Source organism: Amphiura filiformis, chromosome 12 (genome assembly GCF_039555335.1).
Source record: "Amphiura filiformis chromosome 12, Afil_fr2py, whole genome shotgun sequence".
Classification (NCBI taxonomy): Eukaryota; Metazoa; Echinodermata; class Ophiuroidea; order Amphilepidida; family Amphiuridae; genus Amphiura; species Amphiura filiformis.
This window is the reverse complement of record NC_092639.1, coordinates 30,282,805-30,308,241: the sequence shown is the minus strand read 5'-3', so window position 1 is coordinate 30,308,241 and position 25,437 is coordinate 30,282,805. Positions and strand designations below refer to the sequence as shown.

The 25,437-nt window shown below is 37.0% G+C and overlaps 2 protein-coding genes across 2 annotated transcripts in view; one reads left to right on the top strand and one right to left on the bottom strand.

The window, feature by feature from the left end:
* Window positions 1-7,894, top strand: part of LOC140166053 (carbohydrate sulfotransferase 10-like) — a 32,395-nt gene extending 24,501 nt beyond the window's left edge. The window contains exons 2-4 of the mRNA XM_072189431.1: window positions 2,842-3,037; window positions 4,272-4,323; window positions 5,605-7,894. Of these exons, the coding sequence (XP_072045532.1) occupies window positions 2,862-3,037; window positions 4,272-4,323; window positions 5,605-6,498 (1,122 nt within the window). The 5' untranslated portion in view covers window positions 2,842-2,861 and the 3' untranslated portion in view covers window positions 6,499-7,894. The remainder of the gene's footprint in view (window positions 1-2,841; window positions 3,038-4,271; window positions 4,324-5,604) is intronic.
* Window positions 7,895-12,269: 4,375 nt separating this feature from the next.
* Window positions 12,270-16,118, bottom strand: LOC140166748 (carbohydrate sulfotransferase 10-like). Its single transcript, XM_072190243.1, has 3 exons — window positions 15,944-16,118; window positions 13,706-13,757; window positions 12,270-13,013 (listed from the first exon to the last, which is right to left on the bottom strand). Exons 1-3 carry the CDS (start codon window positions 16,105-16,107, stop codon window positions 12,270-12,272), a joined length of 960 nt encoding a protein of 319 aa, XP_072046344.1. The 5' UTR covers window positions 16,108-16,118.
* Window positions 16,119-25,437: the final 9,319 nt, after the last annotated feature.

Below are 25,437 nucleotides of genomic sequence, written 5' to 3'. Positions count from 1 at the left end.
CAGTAAGGGGAAAATGGTCTTTACACAAAATTGCGAAATTTTGAAATTTTCACTTTACCTCACCACTCAAGTGATAATAGCGCTATTTCGCTATTTTCAAAAATGGCCTTTACACGAAATTACGAAATTTTGAAATCTTCACTTTACCTCACCGCTCAAGTGATTTTCTATGTCGAAAACGTTTTGTGTTTGCTGGGTAGTAGCTGTTCTGCAATGCTCGTACGTTTTATATGCATTAAGTTAGTTTGGCTATCAATAAATATATCCTAAATCATAAAATATTGAGAAATTCATTGATGATCATTTATAATATTGTATAACAATAAATAAGCGACAAATATAGAAACACAGATGAAAAAGTAGGAATTGTGGTTATTTTCTAACAGCAAATAATGGTGATTTTTAAAAAGTCCGTGTCTCACCCAAACAGAATGAGTGATATGTTGTATATTTAGTAATGTTTCCTCGACCTTGGTAAGAAATATGGTAATAATTGGCGAGTGTAACCGTATTTTACCATATTTTGTTCTCGTTATAAGTACCTTTTTTACCCTGCGACTACCTCAAAACACTTCACAATGTATAAATGTTTTAACCCTAGAAATACAATTTTATCCGTCATAATAAATAAAAATTCCTTTAAAAAAGGAATGTGGCGCCCAATGTGAGCTGGACGGGATATGGTGAATTCCATGGTGATTAGATTTGGTATTATAATGAGTTTTCAAGGGAAGAGTAGAAGATGATCAAATATGAGAGAAATGCTTCATGGAATGAAGCTTTCGTGTCAATTTGCGATTATGTGGGGTCGGAGTTCTGTTTTGGGAGCCTATTGTAGTGAGGATATTGCTTTGGATATTGAATATTGTTGAATTTCGTTATGCAGGGCCTAGGGTATATGATGGATAACTAGAAGACACAAATAAGTAAGCTTCCCCTAGTCATCTATACACTCATTCTTGTCACACGACGAATTTCGACAAAGTCATGTAAACGTAATTTCGTTTTTCACCCGACCTCCGTCCAGAAACAATCCTGAAATGTTGAAAACTTGGGGTCGGCGCACTCATGCCAGTTTATCCTAAGGTATACTCTGTGTCTTTTGTAGCCAACCATGTGGCTAAGAGAGGCTAGGAAATACTTAAACTAATACAAAACAATCATACCCTCCTTTCATATCAAACAATACCAAGAAATTGACAGGCCTGTTAAATCAAGGGTAAGATCGATCGTTATTCTTCATGAAACGGGCACAGCCCATTTTTATGTTATTAATTCTGCTAAAAATTAATTAATAAATAACAAAATTACGTCATAGAACTCTATTTTAAACAGACAAAATAGCCAGTGGGGTTTCTTTCACTTAACCTTGCTAGGAACCCTTCCCAGCAGTTAGGCATTACAATGAATATTATTTTTGCAAATACACTTCTGACCTTCAACACAGTCATGTCTTCCGAATTTATTCCTTTCTCTGCTGACCAGAACTGATTTTCGTTAATTAATGTTTTTTATCAGAGATAGTCACCACAAAGATACTGAGCTTCTAATATCTTTGGTCACAATCAGTTAGCAGTCGATTCAAGCACATAAAGTCATAAACCAATTAGTGATTTCATGATTGGTCAGTGCTTGTGTTGGTCAACTATAATTAATTGGTGTTGGATTAGGATTAGGTGCACCGCGTGCAATCACTATGGACCACAATGGCCTCATCCAGTGGCATATTATCAATAACCTCAATTAAACAATCATAGTGCAAAATTTGACCTTAAGTTGCAAAGTATGAGTTTTTGTACTCACATTTTCAAAGGTCATTCAATGAATGCACACATGTATTGGGGTTAAAGAACTGTGCCCTGATAGATGAGCATGTTGTAGATTCTTCACACTGTAAACAACTAGTTCATGTGCAAACATGTTCAAAACATACATAATTAGAATGGTCAAATGTCACCGTCTATCGGGTTCTAAGAGGCGGTAAACTGGTTTAAACCATACAAAGGTCACGGGTTATTTGGTGTTTTTATAAGTCCATTAATTTTGTATTTTAAACAAAGAATATACACACATCATTTTATCCCGTGCATATCAGAAAACAATAATAAAATAAAATCCTAGCATATTGTGGTTTTATTTCTGAGCTGGGCATAATTTTAGCAAAACAATTAAGGAGTAAATCTAGCAAGAGTGAAATTAGAAGCTATTCACAAAGTACATGCCTATATGTGGCCCCTCCGTAGAGGGCGCCACAAAAACGCACTCGTTTACGCCCAAACGACCTAAGCTAATCATAATCCATCCTTTGCGCTCGTTGACTCTATGCGGTCAATTTAACAAAATGCACAAGGGTGCCATTTTAGGATCCCGTATACAGCAAACACACAACTTTTTACAGAACAGGTTTAAATATCGTATATAGGGTGAAAATGTTTCCTAAAACATTTGTGAAAACATGAAAACGTAAACATTCTAAAAGATTAACTACCATAGCAATCTAGGGTAAACATTTTTTGAATATACCGCACTTCACTAGTAGGCCTACGTTCACCCGATACCTCTGCATTGAACCATATCATGCTGATCACTCGCACCTGTAAGATTAGTATCTTTGAAAAGAACAGTATTGAACAGACTTGCACAGGTGATGAGTGCAACCTGTTTGTAGTGCAGCGCGATATTGTCAATCATAATCTTTGATGGAATAGGAGCCAAAGATATCGCCTACACTTTAGTAAGTTGTAAGTTTGCTTTGGTATTTCTTTCGGTTTATTAATTTATACAATCAGCTTTAAATCAGTTTTTAATAAATACCTTCGTATTTTTTGTATCTTAATGCAGATAATTGTCTGGACGCAACAATGGGTGACAGCAATCGGCGGTTCATATGCATGTCTTTCTGTGCGTCTTTCCTGCTAGTAATGTTGTTCATGATGTATATGCTTGGAAAGTCCTCCGATTCGCTGGGCAATGCTACATACTACGCTACACATATCGACACTGTAATGCAACATGTGTGGACCAATGTTAAAGCTAGGTAAGTTTAATATCATATCCATTTGCTTATCAACTCATTATCCATTGCAAACTTTGTGCTTGTATGACAACACATAAAACAGATAAGTAGCAATAAAACTACATAAGTAAACACAATTGCTTGATCCATTATAAAACAAACACATCAACCGTTTGGGATTTTAAAGTCTATATTATATGAAGATCTTTCCATTGATGATCACCAATTACCTATTGTTGAGAAGATTAAACCCTTGGTATGGTTGTTATGATCCAAAACAATTTATGTTGGGATGATCAAGTATTTCTTGTATGTTAAGGCCAACCGTATAAAACTCTTCATGCTCCGCAAACTGTAGGAAGCATCTCTCCCCGCCCGCGCATCTCTCTCACCTGTGGAGCTATTAATATTACTAGTGTACACCCTGTTCTGGAATATGCCGCCCACTTTGGCATTCCGGACTTACTAGTAGCCACGTGGTCGGTCCAAATTGAGAGATTTCAGAGACGTGCTTGCAAATGTATTACTTATATGCATATTCTTTAGCTACCCTCGAATTCCAAACTTTGTCTGAAAGGAGACAAAACATCGGCAAGGTATTTGTCCGGAAATCAAGCACGTAACTCTGTAAAGTTCTCATCCTGGTTCCCACCAAGTGAGTATCGCACAGCGTCATCATCCCTATATATTCGTGTCAAAATTGCCATGATAGTAGGGCGAATCCACTAGTTCTTCAACAGCTACGCATGGCGATTTTGTTCGAGATGGGCCGAGCGACTCATCAGGCTAAGCACATCCGTGGCGATATGAGATACCACAGTGTTTCCATTCATTAGCTGAAATGACACGTTTTTACGATCTGCGCATGCTCAGTACCATTTTTGACCGTCGTTACCAACACCAGAAAATTCGGTTTGTTGTCAGGTTTTGTTTTCAATACACTTACTGGAAGTTCAATACACTCAGCTGCGATTGCCGTATTCTTTCAACACATATATTTAGCTGCAATTTCACCGAAATGTTTTTACATTGACCGATAATAATGTGATATATTCAACTGTTTGAGAATATAATCATATCAAAAGGGTATGACACCACCATGCATAGCCCATCCAGACCCACGTGCTGACTATAGAATATATTTAAATCACAAGGTTGCCAATTCTATAGCTCCCCTCTGACACGCCTTCAGAGTTATAATCAAGAGCATACAAAGATTTTAATACTATTTTTGTTTTGTTTTGTTTCCCCCCAGCTATAATCTCCCTCATAATAAGCATATCGATGAGAACTTCGTGCCTGCAATAGTAAGTACTCAATTGAAATGTCTGTAATTATAGTAGTTACTGTTTCTTATAGATGAACAGTCAGCATGATGATCAGTAGCAGTAACGGTACCATGATCTCTTGAGGGAGAAAGTGGAGGCAAGAATTGTTTTAGGAAAATGTTCACACACTGCAAAAATAGCAGAGCACTAAACACGCGTGAAAAATACAAATATCGCACTTTTAATTATTAACACATGATGAGCGTGTTAAAAGCATACTTTTAATATTATTTTGTGTTAATAAAAACATAAACATCTTTACTAAAACAGAATTAACTAAATTCTCACGGAAACATATATTTAGGTGGAAATGCAGTCCATTGACAACCCAGCAAACACAAAACGTTTTCGACATCATTCGCAAAAGGTTATAAAAGGTTGTCAGAAAACGTTTAAATGTCGGGTTATATAAAGGGTACCTTAATGGTATAAAACGTTTTCATAACATTAAAAAACATTTGTTGGTAACTTACTGCACAGCAGACACAAATGTTTTACAGAAAACATTTAAATATCGGGTTATATAAAGGGTATAAAAACGTTTTAATAACATTCCAAAAACATTTTTGAAAACTTGGTACAAACCATTCTAAACAAAATGTTATTGTGGGGTTGAAAAAATATTTTGCAAAAAATGTTTGCCCAAAATATTTACAATAACGTTTTTAAAATGTTTTCACGACCTTTACATAACCCGACATTTAAATGTTATTAAAACGTTTTGTAAAAAACATTTTAAGAACATTTCTGTGTTTGCTGGGTGCAAATATTTTAACATAATGTTATTTAAGTGTTGACAAAATATTTGGCCAAAAATGTTTGCAAAAATAGTTCACAATGACATTTCGAAAACATTTTAAAAATATTGTTGTAGTGTGTTTTCATACAAAACGATTTCATGACCTTTATATAACCCGACATTTTAATGTTATTAAAATGTTTTTACCTAAACCAAAACCCAAAATATAACTTATTTAAAACGTTTTAAAAACGTTTTTGTGCTTGCTGGGAATTTTACGAAAAATTGACTCAATGACGGAATTATGTTATATTGTACTCTCGTGAATTTAAATGTTCTAGCTACACTATACGTGTTACTTTTTGCTCACTCAATCCTAAATTTACGATAGGGTTAATACGAGGACTTAATTTTTTTAAAAACAATGACGTAGTATAAACCTATAAAGTTGTTGTCAAAAATGTGTCTCTTGTGTTTTCAAGAGAAAATTTTAATGTTATCTCTTGTTTTTGTTCTTACAGGAAGTGACGTCTTGCATATCTTCTCATCTGGATAATAAAACTTTCTTGATAGAGCAAGAACAAATCCAGATAAGCCGAAAAGACTCGTTAAGGAAAGCTTGCAACAGGTATCACCATGATACAGATGGTCCACATGTTCCTAAAGTACCACTACTAGTTGAAGATTATCACTTAGCATATGCACAGACTGCCAAAATTGCCGGAACAAGTTGGGATCGAGTGCTATTAGTTCTGTCTCATTTGGCCAACTCTACGAATTCTTTCAGCCAATCTAAATCTATCGATTTAACTAAAGTCAACATACCCACTTTGGGAAATTACAGACAAGCAGATCGTCAAGTTATATTGCGGAATTTTACAACTTTCATGTTTTCTCGTCATCCATTTTCGCGCCTTTTATCGGCTTATAATTGCAAAGTGGGTCCAGATGCAACAGAAGAACATATAAAGCGCGGGTACTATGATCATTTGCGGGACAAAATTTTAAAGAAACACCCAACTACTATTCCAGGTATCCCGGATTTTCACGGGTTTGTGTCTTACATCCTAGAGAATGATTATTTCAGCGATCCACATTGGAAAGAGAACTACAAAATTGTTGCACCATGTGATGTGCCATACGACATTGTTGGACACTTTGAGACTCTTCCTGATGACGCTAAATACATACTCCAGTCAGTCGGGGCTGACTGCTTGGTTGAATTCCCTTCGTCCAAAGGAAGTGCAGCGACTAATAGTTCACATGATGACACTTTGATTAAGTACTATCAAACTTTATCCAAGGAATTAATAGAAAGACTTTACCGTAAATATAGATTAGATTTCTTGTTGTTTGGGTATACATTTGAAATCACCATTGATGGACAATTAATGCGATTTCCACCCGATAGCTAATTTGGTGTCAGTGTCAGAATCTTATTCTACACCACTCAAAGATCATTTAGCCTTTAACTGCCCAAAACGCTATTTGGTATCATACCTATTGTCATTAAAACACCATTTGAATGCTATTTCAGAGTTACGTGGTGGCCATCTTGAATATCTCGGATTGCCCAAGGGTGACGATTTTAAACCCCCTAGAATCTTATTCTATACCACTCAAAGATCATTTATCAGCAAAAAAACAACTTTAACTGCCTAAAACACTATCGTTATTTAGTACGATACCTTTTGTCACTAAAACACCATTTGAATGCTATTTCAGAGATACCTGGCGGCCATCTTGAATATCTCGGATTGCCCAAGGGTGACGATTTTATACCCCACAGAATCTTTTTCTACACCACTCAAAGATCAATATAAAGCAAAAAAAACAACAAAAAAAACAAACAACTTTAACTGCCAAAACCAGCGGGCTGCAACGTTCATTGTGTCTTATTAGAGCGCTGACATATTGGAAAATGTTGCCAATAAATATTCATGAGAGTGTACATTCAACGTCCAGTTTTCGAAATTGGGTGACTTGTGCTTGGCAGGTGCGAAATACATCTGACCATAGACTATAGACTGGGCTCTTTAGTTACGTAACGCACAACGGCATTGATGTCATCGAATGGCTGCTTAGTGCTGTTATGTGTTAAGTTTCATAATAATTATTATTACATTTATTTTCCTTTCTTTTCTTTCTCTGTACTTATTCTTTCCTAGGCCTACACTAACTTTATCACTCCCTCGCTATCCTTCTCTCTCTTGCCTTCTTCCCCTTCTTTCTTTTCTTTTTGTCCTCTCTCACTCTCCCTGTCATTCTAATATAAATATGTCCTTATCTTTCTATTATTTTATTTACTTCTCATTATTTCTTTCTCTTCATTTGTCATCTTTCTCCCTTCGTGTAGGCCCCCTCATTCTCCATATCCCTCCTCCTCTTTTCCTCCCTCATATTCCCTCTCAAGACTTCTCACAGGGGAGAATCTGCCCCCACCCCCCCTTCCACCGCCGCTATTTCTATGCCAATCTCCTTCTTAAAATAAAAATAAATGGACATTTGTGAAAAAAAACCTTTATAGGCCAATACTTATACTTATGTATGCGCAGCGATTACCATTATAGAATACTATAAAATTTGGACCTGGCAGCTAATACATTCTGATGTGTAGTCGATCAGCAGGGGCATTCAATTTATTTAAATGAAGCGCCTAAAGTCAGGTGGGTGATAAAAAGATTATATCGACAACTAAAGCCTCCTTTATACACTTCAGACGCGCACAAGCGCACATTTGGGATGTGTCAGAACAATGGTACCACTTTACACATGGCTGCCCTTACACATGACTGTATTGTGGTCACTTATTTATACCATGGAAGAAAGAGATAAGAAGGAACCACAACGAACGCATTCACTTTGTCCACTCCCTTTACCGACATTTAATTGACATTGTTATTCATGAGGATTTACTTTGATCAATACCCCGCGTTAAATAGGTGATTGGTATTGTACTCCATGTATTTGCATGTCTTCTGGAGCGTGTCTGAAGGATGATTTGAACTAATGACCTTCCGTGCAAGCACTCTATAGGATTTTCTCTGGTGACGTGATCATCGGTCATTGATGGCCTACATCTTTTTCTTCCATTTCACCCAATTTTCCCTAACTTTGATGACTTTTTTTCTCAGAGTTGGCAGTCTTTGGCACTGAAACGAGTTAGCTAGTTACGATTATACACATATAAACTATTAAATTAAACAGGTTTCATGTACCGGACTCAACCGGACCATTGTGCATTATTTAAGAACATTTTGCATCTATTTTTCATCGAAAAAGTCACCAAAATCTTACTTTATTTGCTAAAGATGAAACTCAGCCAAAAAACGGCCGATTTTGATGACCTTTTCGATGTGTTAAAGGACATTTTCTACACAACACGATCAAGAAAACAGTTTGACTGTAGATCCCAAAACAAAGCTACTATACATGTTCAGAGCATCAGTGAAATTCCATAATTTTACTTCTGGGTAGCGTTTGTTTGTTCTTGGATGGGTTTGTTATAGTTTTTTTCCAGTAATGATTTCGCCAAGCATCGATCGCGGTAAATGGATCATACATGAAAGTAAGTACATTTGATAGTTTTTCTTTTCATGCGTCAATAGATAAGCGGATTAAAACTTGGCCGATCGAAGTCATTGTGGTTCCTTCTCATCTCTTTCTTCCATGTTTATACTCGCCTGTTTAGTAAAGCGTTAATATGATGCCGGATCAGTGACCAATTTAATGGTGGAACCCCTTTGTTCGAAACAATGGTACCACTTTTATGAATAGCCTGTCGCAATCTCTAATCGGCATCAAAGGGACAAAGCATTACGTAATCTATTTCTTCTCCTTTCTATCTATCCTCCTTGGCCAAAACCATCTAACCCCCAAAACATGGTGTTTGCAGCCGGACTATTACTATCGGCTCCTACGCAGTGGTGTATGAAAGTGCGCCCGCTTTCTAAAGACCTGAGAGCAATCCGGTGGTGGCGTTTCAATTTATTACGTGTTGGGAAATCCACAAGATCAAATAGAGCGGTGTGAGTAATAAACTACGTTTACGGCCGACAACTATAGATTGAATGATATTTATTATCACACGAGGAAATAGAAACAAATGAATATGGCGCTTCACGTGCTGTAGGTCAGGTCAGTGGTCAAAGGGGTTTTTTTATCGCTAAATCACTGGCTGGATATCGTATTCAATTCAAGTGATACACTACCGTCATATTATTGACACCAATTCCTAATTTCGACATTACTATTGCGAAAGATTATTCCATCAGGCCAAAAAAATAAGTTGTTTGGCTGTACTCCACCGACCGACCCAATGTTTGAGGCCTACCTTTTTTTTTTTACAAAAATTTTAAGAAAAGCTTACAAACCAGAGAAATACTGCTACTGAAAAAATCCGATATTTCTTTTTCTTGGTTCTTTTCTTTTTCTATTGAACAGCCATTGAATTAGTATGCATTGCTAGCTGTTTTTTTACGTTCAAACAGCCGATTGTTTTACCGTTTAACCGTAAACAGAAATCGACTTAATTCATGCATTCATGTTGCTGTACAACTGCATAAGTATTTAATAAACCTAAACACCATGTAACAACCTTAAACATTACACGTTTGCTTTATTAACTTGCTTTGCCTCTTTTGCCTCCACAATTAAAGGCCATATAAACCCATTATATTTTAACTGCCTCTTTAAAAAGAAAAATATTAGTCATGTTCAAACCACCATCCTCAATTTTATTATACATTATTCCTTTTTTGATCTTATCTTGTTTACCACTCCAAATAAATTTAAAAAATATTTTCTCAACTCTCTTAAGAAACGCATCAGGGGGTTAGGTAACACTGAAAGAAGGTAAGTAAGCTGGGACTTTGCCAATTGGGGTAAAACCCCTTTGTGACCAAATATTCAAAACTGTGTTCATTTTATGCAATTGACTTTCAAAGTTTAAATTAAACATCTCTTGTTCATCCAAAGAAATATTTACACCAAAAAATTGTATTGCATTTTATCCTAGGCAAATGATCAACAGTTACCATGATTGATCGTCCGTGCCTAATTGTTACAACCATGGAAGAAAGACTCTTTCTTCCATGTTACAACCAATCAGCTATGCCGGTTGATGGCACTATCATGCGCACTTACATCCTATCTCGGCCTTTGGCTTAATATTTTAATATTGAATGTTTACGAGTTCAATGGTAAGAATATTTTTATGAGATGAAAATATGGATTGTTCCATTCAACAAGGCTTTGTAGAGTTGAATGGAACAGTTCATATTTCACCGAATGGAAACATTCTTTACATTGAACGAATAAAAACATTCAATATTTGTTTTACATAAATCATAAATAAATTCCTTTCCTTCCACTTAATTTAATACATCATCAGGAAAACAAAATGAATCAAAAGATATCTAAATGCATATTTATTTTAGAAGCAACACCCGCCTCTATAACTGAAGAGTCGAGTTGGAAACCTCGCGCTATACGCTCGCGCTTCTGTCAGCGTTACTATGGTAGCTCAACTTCCATGCAATGGAAAGATGACTATTGCTCGGACGCGGAGTGCAATAGTCTTTTTGCAGCTGGACGCTAAAAGTAGCAGAAATAATCATAGTAGTTGGCCATTCAAATTACAAGAAAACAAATCATTGAGTTCATTTACAAAACCGGGATGGGAATGAGAATCGAACCCCGGGACCGTTGTATTCCAAAAGCGAATCTCTACCAGTGCAGTGAGGGATGAGCTGCCAAGATTGCGATTTTAATCTGATAAGAGGGCGCACCACCAAATCACCCCAAGATTTATGTAACAGTGCAATTCGGTTAAAGTAGTCCACCGCTTATTTGAGCTTGTTGCGGCTTTATTTTTAAACGTATAGTCAAATTTTGCCCGTTTTCAGCTCATTTGCTTCCGACAAGTGTCTACATGATGAAATCTGAGAAAAAGTCCCAATTTTTTTAATTTCAGAGTTGAAAGTTCTGGCGCGAATTTGAACAACGTCCGGTTTCCAAAATTGAGTGATTTTTTAGGATTAAATTTGCACAATTGTTCTTTGCGGCAAAATAACAACAACAAAAAGTCGGTGGTTAGCAATATATTCCGTTAAAAGAATAATATTCTAAACATAATCAGCTTTAATTTTACCGTGTATTTCAATGGGCGTGTTACGACAAAACATTAAATATACGAACATAAGATACCAATCGTGAGTATAATAGAAACCATAGAGCAAGAAAGCATAGAAACCATTACGTGTCCAAATTCGTGGCGATACGTTGAATAGTCAAGCTTAAAATAAAGGAATTTATGCTCAAAAATTCCGTAACAAACATCAATTCGGTAAACATGGCATGTATGAGCAGAACTCAGAACTAAACTGGACGATTTTAACAGGATGACAGGAAGCATGTACTGAATACACGCAAATTTGGTTTTCTCTGTTGGCGGAATGTCTGTAGAAGTCTTTTCGTCAAAAAATTAGGACAATTTGTAAATTAATAGAAGTTTCCGAGCTTGCAAAATCACTTCGAATTGTCTGCATTGATAAAATTCATTAAGTATATATTGTTGGAAGTAAGTACCATTAGAGTTTTCAACACACCAACGCAAAATTAGAGGAAATCAGCTCACAGAAAATGTATGAAATCGCGTCTGCACAAAACAACAAACAGCGTGAGCTAAAATGCAACATCAAATATATAAGCCTATTTTCATAATTTCAATCAGGTCTTAAAGTTAAAATCCCAATCTTGGGATAAGGTGTCCTGAAATTGGGACTGGAGAAAATTACATGAAAGTTGTGATCGAAAGAAAAGCACAGGAAACGAAGGCAGGAATCTTCAAAATATTTCGCGAATGAACAACAAAAAGCTTCATGAACACGCTCTTATTGTCCGTATTTTACATGACCTTATTAAAGGCATTAAGATCTTGTAGCAATAGTCACATGACCGTATCGAATATCATTGCAGTTGAAAAAAGTATATATTCCATATTCAATAAGGTTTTGAAAACAAAGGGCCCATGTTTTAGTGACACCAAATTAGCTATCGGGTGGAAATCGCATTAATTGTCCATCAATTGTGATTTCAAATGTATACCCAAACAACAAGAAATCTAATCTATATTTACGGTAAAGTCTTTCTATTAACTCCTTGGATAAAGTTTGATAGTGCTTAATCAAAGTGTCATAATGTGAACTATTAGTCGGTGCACTTCCTTTGGACGAGGGAATTCAACCAAGCAGTCAGCCCCTACTGACTGGAGTATGTATTTAGCGTCATCCGTGAGAGTCTCAAAGTGTCCAACGATGTCGTATGGCGCATCACATGGTGCAACAATTTTGTAGTTCTCCTTCCAATGTGGATCGCTGAAGTAATCATTGTCTAGAATATAAGACACAAACCCGTGAAAATCCGCGTTACCTGGAATAGTAGTTGGGTATTTCTTTAAGATTTTGTCCCGTAAATGATCATAGTACCCGCGCTTCATATGTGGGTCTGGACCCAATTTTTGCGTAAAAGCCGATAAAAGGCGCGAAAACGGATGGCGGGTAAACATGAAAGTGGTAAAATTCTGCAATATAACTTGTCGATCTGCTTGTCTGTAATTTCCCAAAGTGGGTATGTTGATTTTAGCTAAATTTATAGATTTAGTTTGGCTGAAAGAATTTGTAGAGTTGGCCAAATGAGACAAAACTAATAGCACTCGATTCCAGCTTGTTCCGGCAATTTTGGCAGATTGTGCATATGCTAAGTGATAATCTTCAACTATAAAAACTTTGTGAGGAACATGTGGTCCATCTGTATATGGATACCTGTTGCAAGCTTTCCTTAAAGCGTCTTTTCGGCTTATCTGGATTTGTTCTTGCTCTATCAAGAAGGTTTTATTAACCAGATGAGAAGATATGCAAGACGTCACTTCCTGTAAAAACAAAAACACGAGACAGAATTAAAATTTACTTTAATTTTCTCTTAAAAATACAAGAGATAAATTTTTGAGAAAACTGTTAGGTTTATACTACGTTATTGTTTCAAAAAAAAAAAAAAGGAAGAGGCACGTTTGAAACCCATCTTTAATTTGGGATTGCAAGACCCAAACATATTAAGTACAATAAATAACAATTTGTATTTATAGCATAATTCCGTCATTGAGTTAATTTTTAGTAAAATGGACTGCATTTCCACCTAAATTTATGCTTCCGTGAGAATTTAGTTTATTCTTTTTTTAGTAAAGATGTTTATGTTATTTTTAACACGAGATAATGTTAAAAGTGTCCTTTTAAGACGCTCATGTGTTAATAATTAAAAGCGCAAGTAACAAGGGTTTATTTATTCACGCTTCCTATACCTTAACTGGTGTTTATTAAGTGTTGCTCTGCTATTTTTGTGTGTGAACATTTTCCCCCGATCTTACACTTTGCCCCCCCCCACCTCCCCCCAAACCCACCATCCAAATAAGATATTCTAATTATTTTGTATCTTTTAGACCCAAAATAAGTTTTTTGGCAATTCCCCCAAGAAAAACCCTGGTGTCGCTTCTGATACTAACTATTCATCTATAAGAAAACAGTAACGACTTTACTATAAATACAGATATCTGAATTGAGTACTTACTGTTGCAGGCACGAATTTCTCATCGATATGCTTATTATGAGGGAGATTATAGCTGGAGGAAAAATAAAACAAAACAAAAATACACTATTAAAATCATTGTATGCTCTTGATAAATCAGAGGGGAGCGTAACCTTACATAAAGTAAAGTAAAGATGACACTCATGAGGAAAGGTATAGATTCTATAAAGAAGATCACAGGGCTTGAAATAAGGGGTTTCATTTCTGCCCCATGTGCATGATTTTTCTTGGGAGTGTGAAAATGCTCAAAACTTTCGTTTTGGTATATTATTGGCCTATTTGGGGGGGGGGGGAGCAGGGCATCACTTAGGAATCGGAATCGCCATGGTAGCTTTAGAAAATAGATCAGAATTTATAAATGCTGTTTCAATTGAGAAAAAGTGGATGTTATAAATGGACTTTTTTGAAGTCATGGTGGCTCTGAAAAGAGCCGTTCAAAACATTTAAAAGTTATCCCGTGCATAGGTGAGAAGTACTCGTATTGTAAAGTTGTTTTTCGTGTTGCTATGAACATCGGGTGAGTTAATTAGACCATGTTAAATAACTCAATGGTACTACAACCCTGGACAAAAGGGTTGGAATGAAATTAGTACGGTATTGCAAATGAGCCCCCGTTCCCCCGATCAATGTTGAATCCTGACATTTTGTTCATGTGCGCTCATTAGTACCCAGCACAATTGATTGGTGGGGCAGGGGGAGGTATTGGGGGTGAGGGTAATGTTAAGACTTGACACTAAAGAAAGTGCCATTTCATCACTCTAAAATCAACGAAAATATGGCCATTACAAGGTGCACATACGATTTTTTTTATTCCAACCTATTTTGTCTAGCATTGTATTTGAAAAGTTGAAAAAAAAAATCATCTAATTTTGTTTTTGGCAATAAAATGAAAAGTTAATAAGATATGGACCTACAATTTGGAGGTTAAGCAGCTCTTATCATTGTCCTTGACCACAAGAATGAACAATAGCTAATCTGTCAGATCTACTGTAAATACTAAGGAAAAAATATAGCGATCAAAAAAAAAAAAGCGACCATGTAGGAATCGAACCCGTGTGGTCCAATTTGTCCGTTCAATTGGTAAGTGCTCTACCAATGGCTATTTAATAGCTATTTAATGTAACGCGATTTGTTTGCGATAATTTAGACCATATCAATGTATGAATTTTAAGTTTACGTCTTCAAAGCTTTATTCCTTGCTTTTATAAAAATGTTGGCAATAGGAAAATCACATCGGTATTCTGCAAAATACGACATACTGGAAAATGAAATGACTAATAAATAAATAAAATAAATAATAATAAATGACTAAAATAGGATGGTTGGTTGTATGTGGGGGGGGGGGGGTAGAGGAGGATCAAACAATTAATCATTATTGATAAAGAATTGGTTATCGATTATCAAAAATCAATATCGAAAATCAATAGGCAAAAAAAACCCCGTTAATATGCCAAAGAGAAATCGGTTATATAATATGCCTAAGAGAAATCGCGTGTAGGCTTATTCGTAGGGAGGGGGAGATTGGCAATCAAGTAATTATTAATAGAAGATAATAGTTATTAGGGAATAACCAAAAATCACTTGTCAAAGAATGGTCATAGAATGTAATATTCGGATTCCTATTATACGAACCATACAGTAAGTAGTTTTGAAAATATGATTTTTTTCAGAAGTGCTAGAAAAGCGACTTTTTCGAACGTTTCTATGCATATCATATCTTATGTAACTCGAACGAAAATGTGTTTTCAATTGTGATTTCAACAGCTTAAAATTCGCATTTGCTGTAAAATTCAATTGAAATATTTTGTTCTGAATTGCAAAATCTGACTTCGTTTGACCGTGTGAGCGATTTTGATGGTCATTGTCAACTTTATTAACTCAATCGTCATAGTCAGGGACACACCTGATTTCCTATTATGAAAGTCATAAGAGTTTCAAATTTCACAAATGAATCAAAACAAAAATAACTTTAAAAAAGTTGTCGTCTGTGGAAGAAAAAATCACAAAACTGCTTTTTTCTCATATTTCTTTAAAAAAAAGTCCCTATATATGCTTAATAAGATTAAAAAATAAATAAAACAAAATGTAGTTGTTAATTGTTACTTTATCTGTTTTATGTGCTGTCATAAAAGCACATTATATTATGACTTCAGTTCAACATGTTTTAAGTCTGCAACGGACAATGTGTTGATTAGCAAATGGATATGATATTAAACTTACCTAGCTTTAACGTTGGTCCACACATGTTGCATTACAGTGTCCATATGTTTAGCGTAGTATGTAGCATTGTCCAACGTATCGGAGGAATACATCATGAGTAACATTACCAGTAGGAAAGATGCACAGAAAGACATGCATATGAACCGCCGATTGCTGTTACCCATTGTTCCGTCCAGAAAATTATCTGCATTATGATACAAAAAATACGAAGGTATTTATTTAAAACTGATTTAAAGTTGACGGTATAAATTAATAAACCGAAAGAAATACCAAAGCAAACTTACAATTTACTAAAATGTTGGCGATATCTTTGGCTCCTATTCCATCAAAGATTATGATTGGCAAAAGACGTAAACTCGCTGCCTCTTCTTTATAATAATAATTAACATGTGGCCCTTCAAAATGAAGATGATAATGATCAAATATTGTATTTTGATAGTAAAAATTTTCAGGGTTTCAAAACCACGCCCACATTAATGCAACATTAATGCAAAACCAATATTGACCCAATATTTCTCGCCAATATTACGCCAATGCCAATGGAAAACCAACATTGGTCCAATATACCTTTTCCCAATCTAATGCTAATGATATGATGCCAATGGAAAACCAATATTAACCCAATATTTCTCGCCAAGATTACACCAATGCCAAGTTGCCAATGGAAAACCAACATTGATCCAATATACCTTTTCTCAATGTAATGCCAATGATATGATGCCAATGGTAAACCAATATTAACCCAATATTTCTCGCCAAGATTACACCAATGCCAAGTTGCCAATGGAAAACCAACATTGATCCAATATACCTTTTTCCCAATGTAATGCCAATGATATGATGCCAATGGTAAACCAATATTAACCCAATATTTCTCGCCAAGATTACACCAATGCCAAGTTGCCAATGGAAAACCAATATTGATCCAATATATTTTGCCAATTCAAGGCCAATGCTAATAATGCCAATGGAAAACCAATCAGTCCAATATTTCTTGCCAATATTTTACCAATGCTTAGTTGCCAATGGAAAACCAATATTGATCCAATATCGTTGCCAATGTAACGCCAATGCCAATAATTGCCAATGAAAAACCAATATTGACCCAATATTGCTTCCCAAGAAAATACCAATGCCAAGATTGCCAATGGCTTTCCAATATTGGGCCAATGTGTGTACGTTGTCTATTTCTTCGTAGCCAATTCTTGGTCCATGTTCTTCGGTTTCTCTTCTTTTTAGGCCTTTCAAGCCCCGCAGAAAGTGCAAGTGCTAAACATGTAGACCTACTCCGTCAACGTCTTGGGTTGAAATCATGAATGGGTTTATTGGGTAATATAATTGCATCGTATGTGGCGGAAGATATTTTTGACAATATTCATGTCAATAAAATTGATTCAATAAACTTGATCGTGTATGGGCCGCATTACAAAATGGCTTGTTTATCTGTTCACTCTGAACGCAGGACAACCGATTCTTTTGTTCTGCTTAGTCGCGCTAAAAGTCGATCGATACATGTTAAAATCAGCACAATTCAGAGATTAATTAATTTTCTCGGTCAAATATAAAGCAAATTTTTTTTTCTTCAGTAATGTCAGTTAAAAACATAGTGCTTGGATATACATTTTCTTTTTTAAACCTAGTGTTAAAATTAGGCATGAAATTGTGTGTCTTTTAGAGTGACATTTTTGATTTTTATAGGCCTTAAGTTCGCCCGCGAGCTTTTTACGGAATTCATTTTTAGCGTCTCAAACTAATATAGTTTGCTAAAGAAAGATATTTCCCACCTCTGTAAGGCACATCGTGTGGGTCTATATATTATAGTTTTGTCAGAATTTCCGTTTTTATTTTACCCTTCATGCTCCGAAAATGTCAAACTCAGTACTTTTATCTCGAGAGCAACCAGCAGATATAATCGATATTTCCATTGTTGTCATCCAAGTCCCTTTTCCATTGAAAGCATTGATTGCCCGACCAGCGATTTGGTAGCCCAAATCCCCAATTGGGTGTTCTGGTAAATGAGGTGAATTTTGGAAATTTGCTCCCGTGATAGCCTGCAATTTCAATTTATATGGATTCCATGATTATGAAAACCATTTTGTCTGTTAGTTTATTTACCTACAACCCAGGAAAAAAAGGTTGGCACAGTTTGCCTGTCTTTTGGTATATCTCTGCCCCCGCTCCCCCAAGTCAATGTTGGACCAAGCCATGTTGTCAACAGGTCCGTGTCCGTGAGACCCTCCAACATTGAATGATGGGGAGTGGGGAAGGGTGAGATATAGGGGGGGGGTCTCTACTACACATATATTGCATGCATGTTTCCCTCGCCTCCCCAATTTTAATAGGGCACGCATTTCCATTGTTTAGTGCAAGTGTGCCAACTATTAATTTCGCGGATTGTAGGTTAGTCCGTATTAAGAGACGCACGCTTGAGGTCCATGGGAAAATACACGGTCCAAACCTAGAAAAATTAGCGTGTTATTATACATTCTGCAGTTACTGTCCGTTTTCCTATACACAATACACAGTGCTCTTACCAACAACTAACAAAAGAATCGGTTGTCCTGCCTGCTGACTGTGTTATTGCAAGTTTTTCACTCACCAGCTTTACAAAACAAACGTAATAAATATAACATGAATAAAGACTTCACTGTTTTTAGTGTCCTCACAAAACATTATTAATAACACAATAATCATAACATAGACTTTTCTGTCTTCGGGTGTCCTCACAAAACAAACCAACGTAATCAATAACACTTACCATGAATGAATAATTTTCTGTCTTTTGGTATATTGGCAAAACGAACCAACGTAAAACTTAATTTGTGTTATAAACTGAATCCAAAGAGCGGAACGGTGTCAGCACTGTGCCAGCACTAAGATAGGATGGCTTTCACTGTGCGTGGGTTTGAGCCTTATTTGGCCTTATTATTACTTATTTGTGTAGAAAAATATGCACTATGACTATAGGTTATTCATAAAAGGTATAAATATCCACTAGGCTTGGTCCATTCAATTACGGACAAGTGATTCTGTACTGCCAATTAATGGATTTTTACACTGCTTTGGGAGATTTGGTAGTACCTTAACTAATACGTTTATAACAACGATGGTTTTTGGTGTTTATGAATGAGGTTATAAGGGGTGGGGTATGAACGTTTGGACAGTATTATTGTGGGACATTAGAGCACATAAGACATATCGAATTGCATTCTGAATACGAAGAATGTCCTTCTGATATCAAATAGGAAGCAATTTTAGACTTCTACGCTACTCAATTTTAGTACACTCACCGGAGCGCTTTCACCGGGTCAACCGGCGTCTTCAGCGGATGTTATTGCTCTGAAGATTGTTGTTGCTAGTGATGTAGTACTAGGACACCTCCGATGACGTCACAGATGTTGATGACGTCAAACTTGAAGATGTTGTGCCGCCCCCTTGGTTCCGGGGGGTCAGGAGGTTGTCCCAGACGGGGTCGATGTCCAACCCTTTGTCACGGTTCAGTCTGGGTCTTTTAGTTCTAATATGGATGGCTTCCAAGACCCTACGAGGGAAGTCCTTAGACTCCTCTCTAACCGTCCACTTTAACGTTTTCCCAGTCAATCTGGTGCCCTTTGCTCCTGTCAATATGTTCCTTGATTGCTGACTTCGAACTGGCCGCTTTGGATTTATGTTCTGTTAGCCTCTTTTCGAGCTTGCGTCCAGATTCACCAATATATAAGGAGTCACAGTCTTTGCAAGGGATGCTATACACAACACCAGATTGTTTCTCTTGTTCAGTTTTGTCCTTTGGGGAGACAAGGGACCTACGTAGGGTATTCTGTGGTTTAAAGGATGTGCTGACACCAGCAGAATTAAAAGCCCTGCGTAACCGTTCCGAGAGGCCTTCCACGTATGGCAAGGTGACAAAGATGCCCTTTTTGCAGCTATCTTCGTCGCTGTCCTTATTTTGTTCTTTTGTTCTTAGCGTCCGCTCCTCACCAACCGCGTACGTGGTATCGTTATGTGGATGACACCTTCTGCGTAATTAAATCGTCGCATGTGGAGGAGTTTACGAACCACATAAACCGTCAGGACCCTAATATCAAATTCACGCGCGAGGAAGAGCGAGACGGGCAACTTGCTTTCCTCGATACGCTCATCTCTCGGAAACAAGACGGATCTGTGAAAATCCAAGTTTACCGCAAACCTACTCACACGGATCAGTATTTGAACTTTAGCTCACACCATCCGCTGGAGCATAAACTGAGCGTCGTGAGAACACTTTTATACAGAGCGGAGACGGTTGTTACTGATCCTGACGACAAATCGGAGGAGATAAGGCATGTGAAGGAGGTGCTACACGAGAGTGGCTACAAGGACTGGACATTGTTAGCTATTGTTCAGGGCGCGTCCTAAACCAAAAGAACAAAATAAGGACAGCGACGAAGATAGCTGCAAAAAGGGCATCTTTGTCACCTTGCCATACGTGGAAGGCCTCTCGGAACGGTTACGCAGGGCTTTTAATTCTGCTGGTGTCAGCACATCCTTTAAACCACAGAATACCCTACGTAGGTCCATTGTCTCCCCAAAGGACAAAACTGAACAAGAGAAACAATCTGGTGTTGTGTATAGCATCCCTTGCAAAGACTGTGACTCCTTATATATTGGTGAATCTGGACGCAAGCTCGAAAAGAGGCTAACAGAACATAAATCCAAAGCGGCCAGTTCGAAGTCAGCAATCAAGGAACATATTGACAGGAGCAAAGGGCACCAGATTGACTGGGAAAACGTTAAAGTGTTAGAGAGGGAGTCTAAGGACTTCCCTCGTAGGGTCTTGGAAGCCATCCATATTAGAACTAAAAGACCCAGACTGAACCGTGACAAAGGGTTGGACATCGACCCCGTCTGGGACAACCTCCTGACCCCCCGGAACCAAGGGGGCGGCACAACATCTTCAAATTTGACGTCATCAACATCTGTGACGTCATCGGAGGTGTCCTAGTACTACATCACTAGCAACAACAATCTTCAGAGCAATAACATCCGCTGAAGACGCCGGTTGACCCGGTGAAAGCGCTCCGGTGAGTGTACTAAAATTGAGTAGCGTAGAAGTCTAAAATTGCTTCCTATTTACGTTTACCGCTACGTATGAATATACATCATTATGATATCAAATAGTTTTGATTTTTTGAAATTCACAATGTAATACACCTTTTATGGCAAATCATTAAAAATTGATATTTTTGATATTTAAAAATCTGATGATTTATACTTAAAGTGTATGTAGGTGGGATGAAAAGCCGACGATCAATTGAAAATTTTGACCTTTGGTATTGAAGATATGGATTTTTTTCCCAAAACATCAACAACAAAAAATTAGGTCTTCAGACGTAGCATTATGCTACACAACGGCGCGCCGCGGCGATTCTGCAGATGCGTTTATCGTGAAAATGGCGTCTGCTGCAGTTATTTTGCCGAGATTACTGATGGATAATAACACGCGAATTTGACGTTTTATGAAACAAAATGTTATTTATGGAAAGTTAAAAAGAAATTTAGGGAGTGTTCAGAAATACTTTGGTGGGGGCTGGTAAAAGGGAGGGGGCCAAAAAGTTTTGGACCTTAAAAGAGGGGGGGACCAAAAGTTTTAGGTGGTAGAAAAGGGGGGTCAAAAGAGTTTTCCTCTTCAAAACCCAAAATTTTCGCGCGCTTCGCGCGCATTGAGACCCTCTATATTACTTTTAACATGGCCAAGTTTGGGTTATTTCAATGCTTTTGTTTGAAAAAATGATGGCAATTAGTGTACACATACCGGTATCTTTTAATTAATATAACATTAAAGATGATCAGCAACATCTGGGTTGGTCTAAGAAATACCGGCACTTTTTATCGCATAGAATTTTATATCTCTTCAAAATAGGCTACAAATATGATTATGTACCAATCTGATCAAAATACAACTAAATCAAGAAAATATTGCAAATAAATTTGATTTCTTTGCACGTAAACTGCACACTTCAGTTTACTATTTCTCATTGCAAAATTATTTTGTACACATAGGCCCATGGGTAGATTCACCATAGGGCAGAGTGCGCACAGGCCCAGGTACCACGGTCTTTGGGGGCCAAAACTGATACCTGTGACTGTGTACATATAGTACATTTGCGTGACCAAATTAATCTCATATTTGACCATTTTAGCTTTTTGCATGAATTAGTTCAAATTTTAACAATATTAGACCATTCAAGCTTCAATATGGTCACATTTTTGCGCGGTTCGCGCTCATTTGTACTATCATAATAGCCACGGATCCAAATTATGCTGATGTGCCTATGAGCCTCCAAATAAATCCTCTATTCATTTATCACTAAAATCACATAAACACCCTGATTTGGGAATTCAGTATAAAATGAAAATTTCCTTGTGCTTGTATTTCATGCCCAATTGTCCCACCGGGAATGTTGCCTCCCTCGATGACATGTGACCCAGATACCACACCACTGGAAATGTTTGTTATACGATAATGGGGGGGGGGTCAAAAAGTTTTGTCTGTCAAAAGAGGGGGGTCAAAAAAGTTTAACGGTCCATCGAGGGGGGGTCAAAAAAGTTTTCGAGCGAAAAATTTGAGGAAGACCAGCCCCCCCCCTACCAAAGTATTAATGAACACTCCCTTAGAATAATATAGGTCAAAATGTAAATATTGATTGAACAGAAATCGTGCAATAAAATCAGGTAAGCAAAATATTAAGCTTATTTACCATGCCGGCCGGCACCGTGAATGGTGTGTGTTTTGACTTTTGTTTACGATTTTACCGTGATAGTGAAAATATTTATGAGGTATAGTAAAACAAAAATACAACATGTTTCATTTCAGGGAAGTAGTCAAAACTACTGGTCCCTCGGTGTTGGGAAGTAGTCAAATCATCCAACACCGAGGGACCAGTAGTTTTGACTACTTTCCCTCAAAACATGTTGTATTTGTATGATCTGCTAAGAAACAAAAAACTTGTGCTTTATTCTACAAAATGCGGGACAAAATGGTGCTAAATGAACGGAATTGTTGCAAAATAAATGCGATTTACCATTGAATGCCTCTGAAGTGACCTTGACCAATCATAATGCATGTCGGCTGATTCATGTAGCAAGGCGGCAACTAACCGAGTGTATGGAAAATGCCATACGGCTGAGCGGTTTTGCCGGCTTCATGCCAGCTCGTGGATTTTCGAAACAGTGCGTATATGTCATTTGAAAATCACATCTTACGTGAATTTCGGAACAGTGCGTATATGTCATTTGAAAATCACATCTTACGTGGATTCCGGAACAGTGCGTATATGTCATTCTTATTAAAACACCCCATTCTCTGAATAACAGGAAAAGAACCGGCATAAATATTTCAAGTTCGAACCTGTACCAGTCACTTAAAAGGTAAGTTTATAATAAAGTTACCCCTATATCAACACTAGACATAATGACCTCAGTGCATTGCCTTCAGTGGAGACAGGTGGCCAGATAGAACACCACTCAAAGCAAGGATGGCATTAGGGAGCGATCGTTATTTATGGCAGGGGGGAATGGGTAAATTTAGGGGGGAACACGAAATTTTTTTGTGGTCTTGAGGGGGGGAACCTGAAATTTTTAGTTGAACCAGGAGGGGGATTGTTAAATTTTAAATGGAGAAAATTGGGAAAACAAGGGGAACGCGAAAATTTTGAGCGGACGGACGCGAGGGGGAACGCGAAATTTTTTGTCGATATTTTTGCCAAAACACCCATTCCCCCCCCTGCCGTAAATAACGATCGGTCCCTTAGAATGGCATTATGGTTATAGCGCATTAAGGTGGTACTACACCCCTGATAAATTTTGTGACAAGTTTTGCATTTTTCTCAAAAAAATAACTACATACTGGTAAAAAAGTTATGTATATTATAGGGGCAAGGAATCCAATTACTTCACTGAAATTTCAGTGATTCAAGACAAGTGGTTCATTATAATATGTTAAGAAATGGAGTACATTCTAGCGGTACCTCTTTTCTTATCATAAATAACGTACCGCTTGTCTTTAGTCAATGAAATTCCCGTGTAGTAACTGGATTCCTTGGCACTATAATATACACAACTTGTATTACCAGTATGTTATTATATTTTGAGAAAAATGCAAATATAGTCACAAATTTATCAAGGGCTGTAGTACCACCTTAAGGTTATACCGCACATTAACCAGAAACAGTAGGACTTTGAGCAGTCAAGAAGGATCCATGTTGAAAGAAAAATCTGTGATCAACTAGCTCAGGCTAGGTGTTTTTTTGTTATTGAAATATTTGGGAAAAAATCGGATTTTCTGGTCAAGGTTATCAAACAAAAAAACTCTTATGCGGTCCATACACGTTCAATTTTTTTATCAAAGACCATTGATACAAGAGTGGATTCAAAATCTACCATTATACACGCACAATGGTAGATTTTGTATCCACTCCTGCATTTAGGGTCCGCAATATTGATCATTGATCGTGTATGGGCCGCATTTAAGGTTGGTGGTTCCAAAAAGAGTTGTGTAAACTTATCTTGCTACCAACATGTGTTTGGTATAGTGATCACATAGATAACAGGAAACCTCACGGTAGTACTTTTAAACTTACTTTTTTTCATCAGAAATATCACCACCGATTTGACTCGCCGCACCCGCACATCTAACCAGCCGCAGAAGAAATGGATTCCAGAGTCCGGCATTCAGCCAAACAAAACATGCCGTTGAAACTCAAAATTACCGCCATTCTCTTGGTTGTGTGTATATTTGGTATTTTTGAAAGCGAAAGAATACTCGATAGTATTACGTCGTTTGATATTTATGAGGTAGGTATAACCAACGCACTGCAGGGTTTATTGTTCTATTGTGTTCGATTTGAGCGCTGACATATTGAAAAATGTTGCCAATCATGAGAGTGTATATTCAACGTCCAGTTATCAAAATTGGGTTACTTGTTTTTGGCAGGTGTGAAATCCATCTGGCTTGGTGTTTTACGTAACGCATAAAGGTTTGGGCATCATTGATTGGCTGCCTAGTGCTGTAATTCGCCAGCGAAATGTTACGTGTAATCCAACGAAACAAAAATATTCTTGGGCCAAAACAAAAATTTATTAATTTTTAAAAACTAGTTAAAGATATCTAGGAACCTTTTTAAATTTTAACCAACTTTGAGAAGTTTGCACCAAAAAAGGTCAGAAAAATGCTAAATTAAAAAAAATCATAAAAAGCCGGATTTTCGCCCAAATTTCAAATATCTATGACATGTGCATGGGTGATCATCGTCCCCATTTCAAAAAAATGAAACAGATCTACGCCTATAATAAATTGCAATAGCACCTATCATTGGAAATATGATTTATCTAAAAATAATTATTGACCACAATTAATTTCACATAATGGACGACTATATAATTTGATATATTTGCTTTAGGGAACAACCCAAAAGTTCGATGAAGCCCTATAAACGAAAGTCCTTTCGTTAGGGAGG

Excerpts from the sequence above, each read along its gene's own strand:
- LOC140166748 (XM_072190243.1), bottom strand. The coding sequence starts at position 16,107 with ATGGGTAACAGCAATCGGCGGTTCATATGCATGTCTTTCTGTGCATCT. Across the intron at positions 13,758-15,943 it reads TGGACCAACGTTAAAGCTAG|CTATAATCTCCCTCATAATA; the intron begins GTAAGTTTAATA and ends TTTTTCCTCCAG. Across the intron at positions 13,014-13,705 it reads AGAAATTCGTGCCTGCAACA|GAAGTGACGTCTTGCATATC; the intron begins GTAAGTACTCAA and ends TTGTTTTTACAG.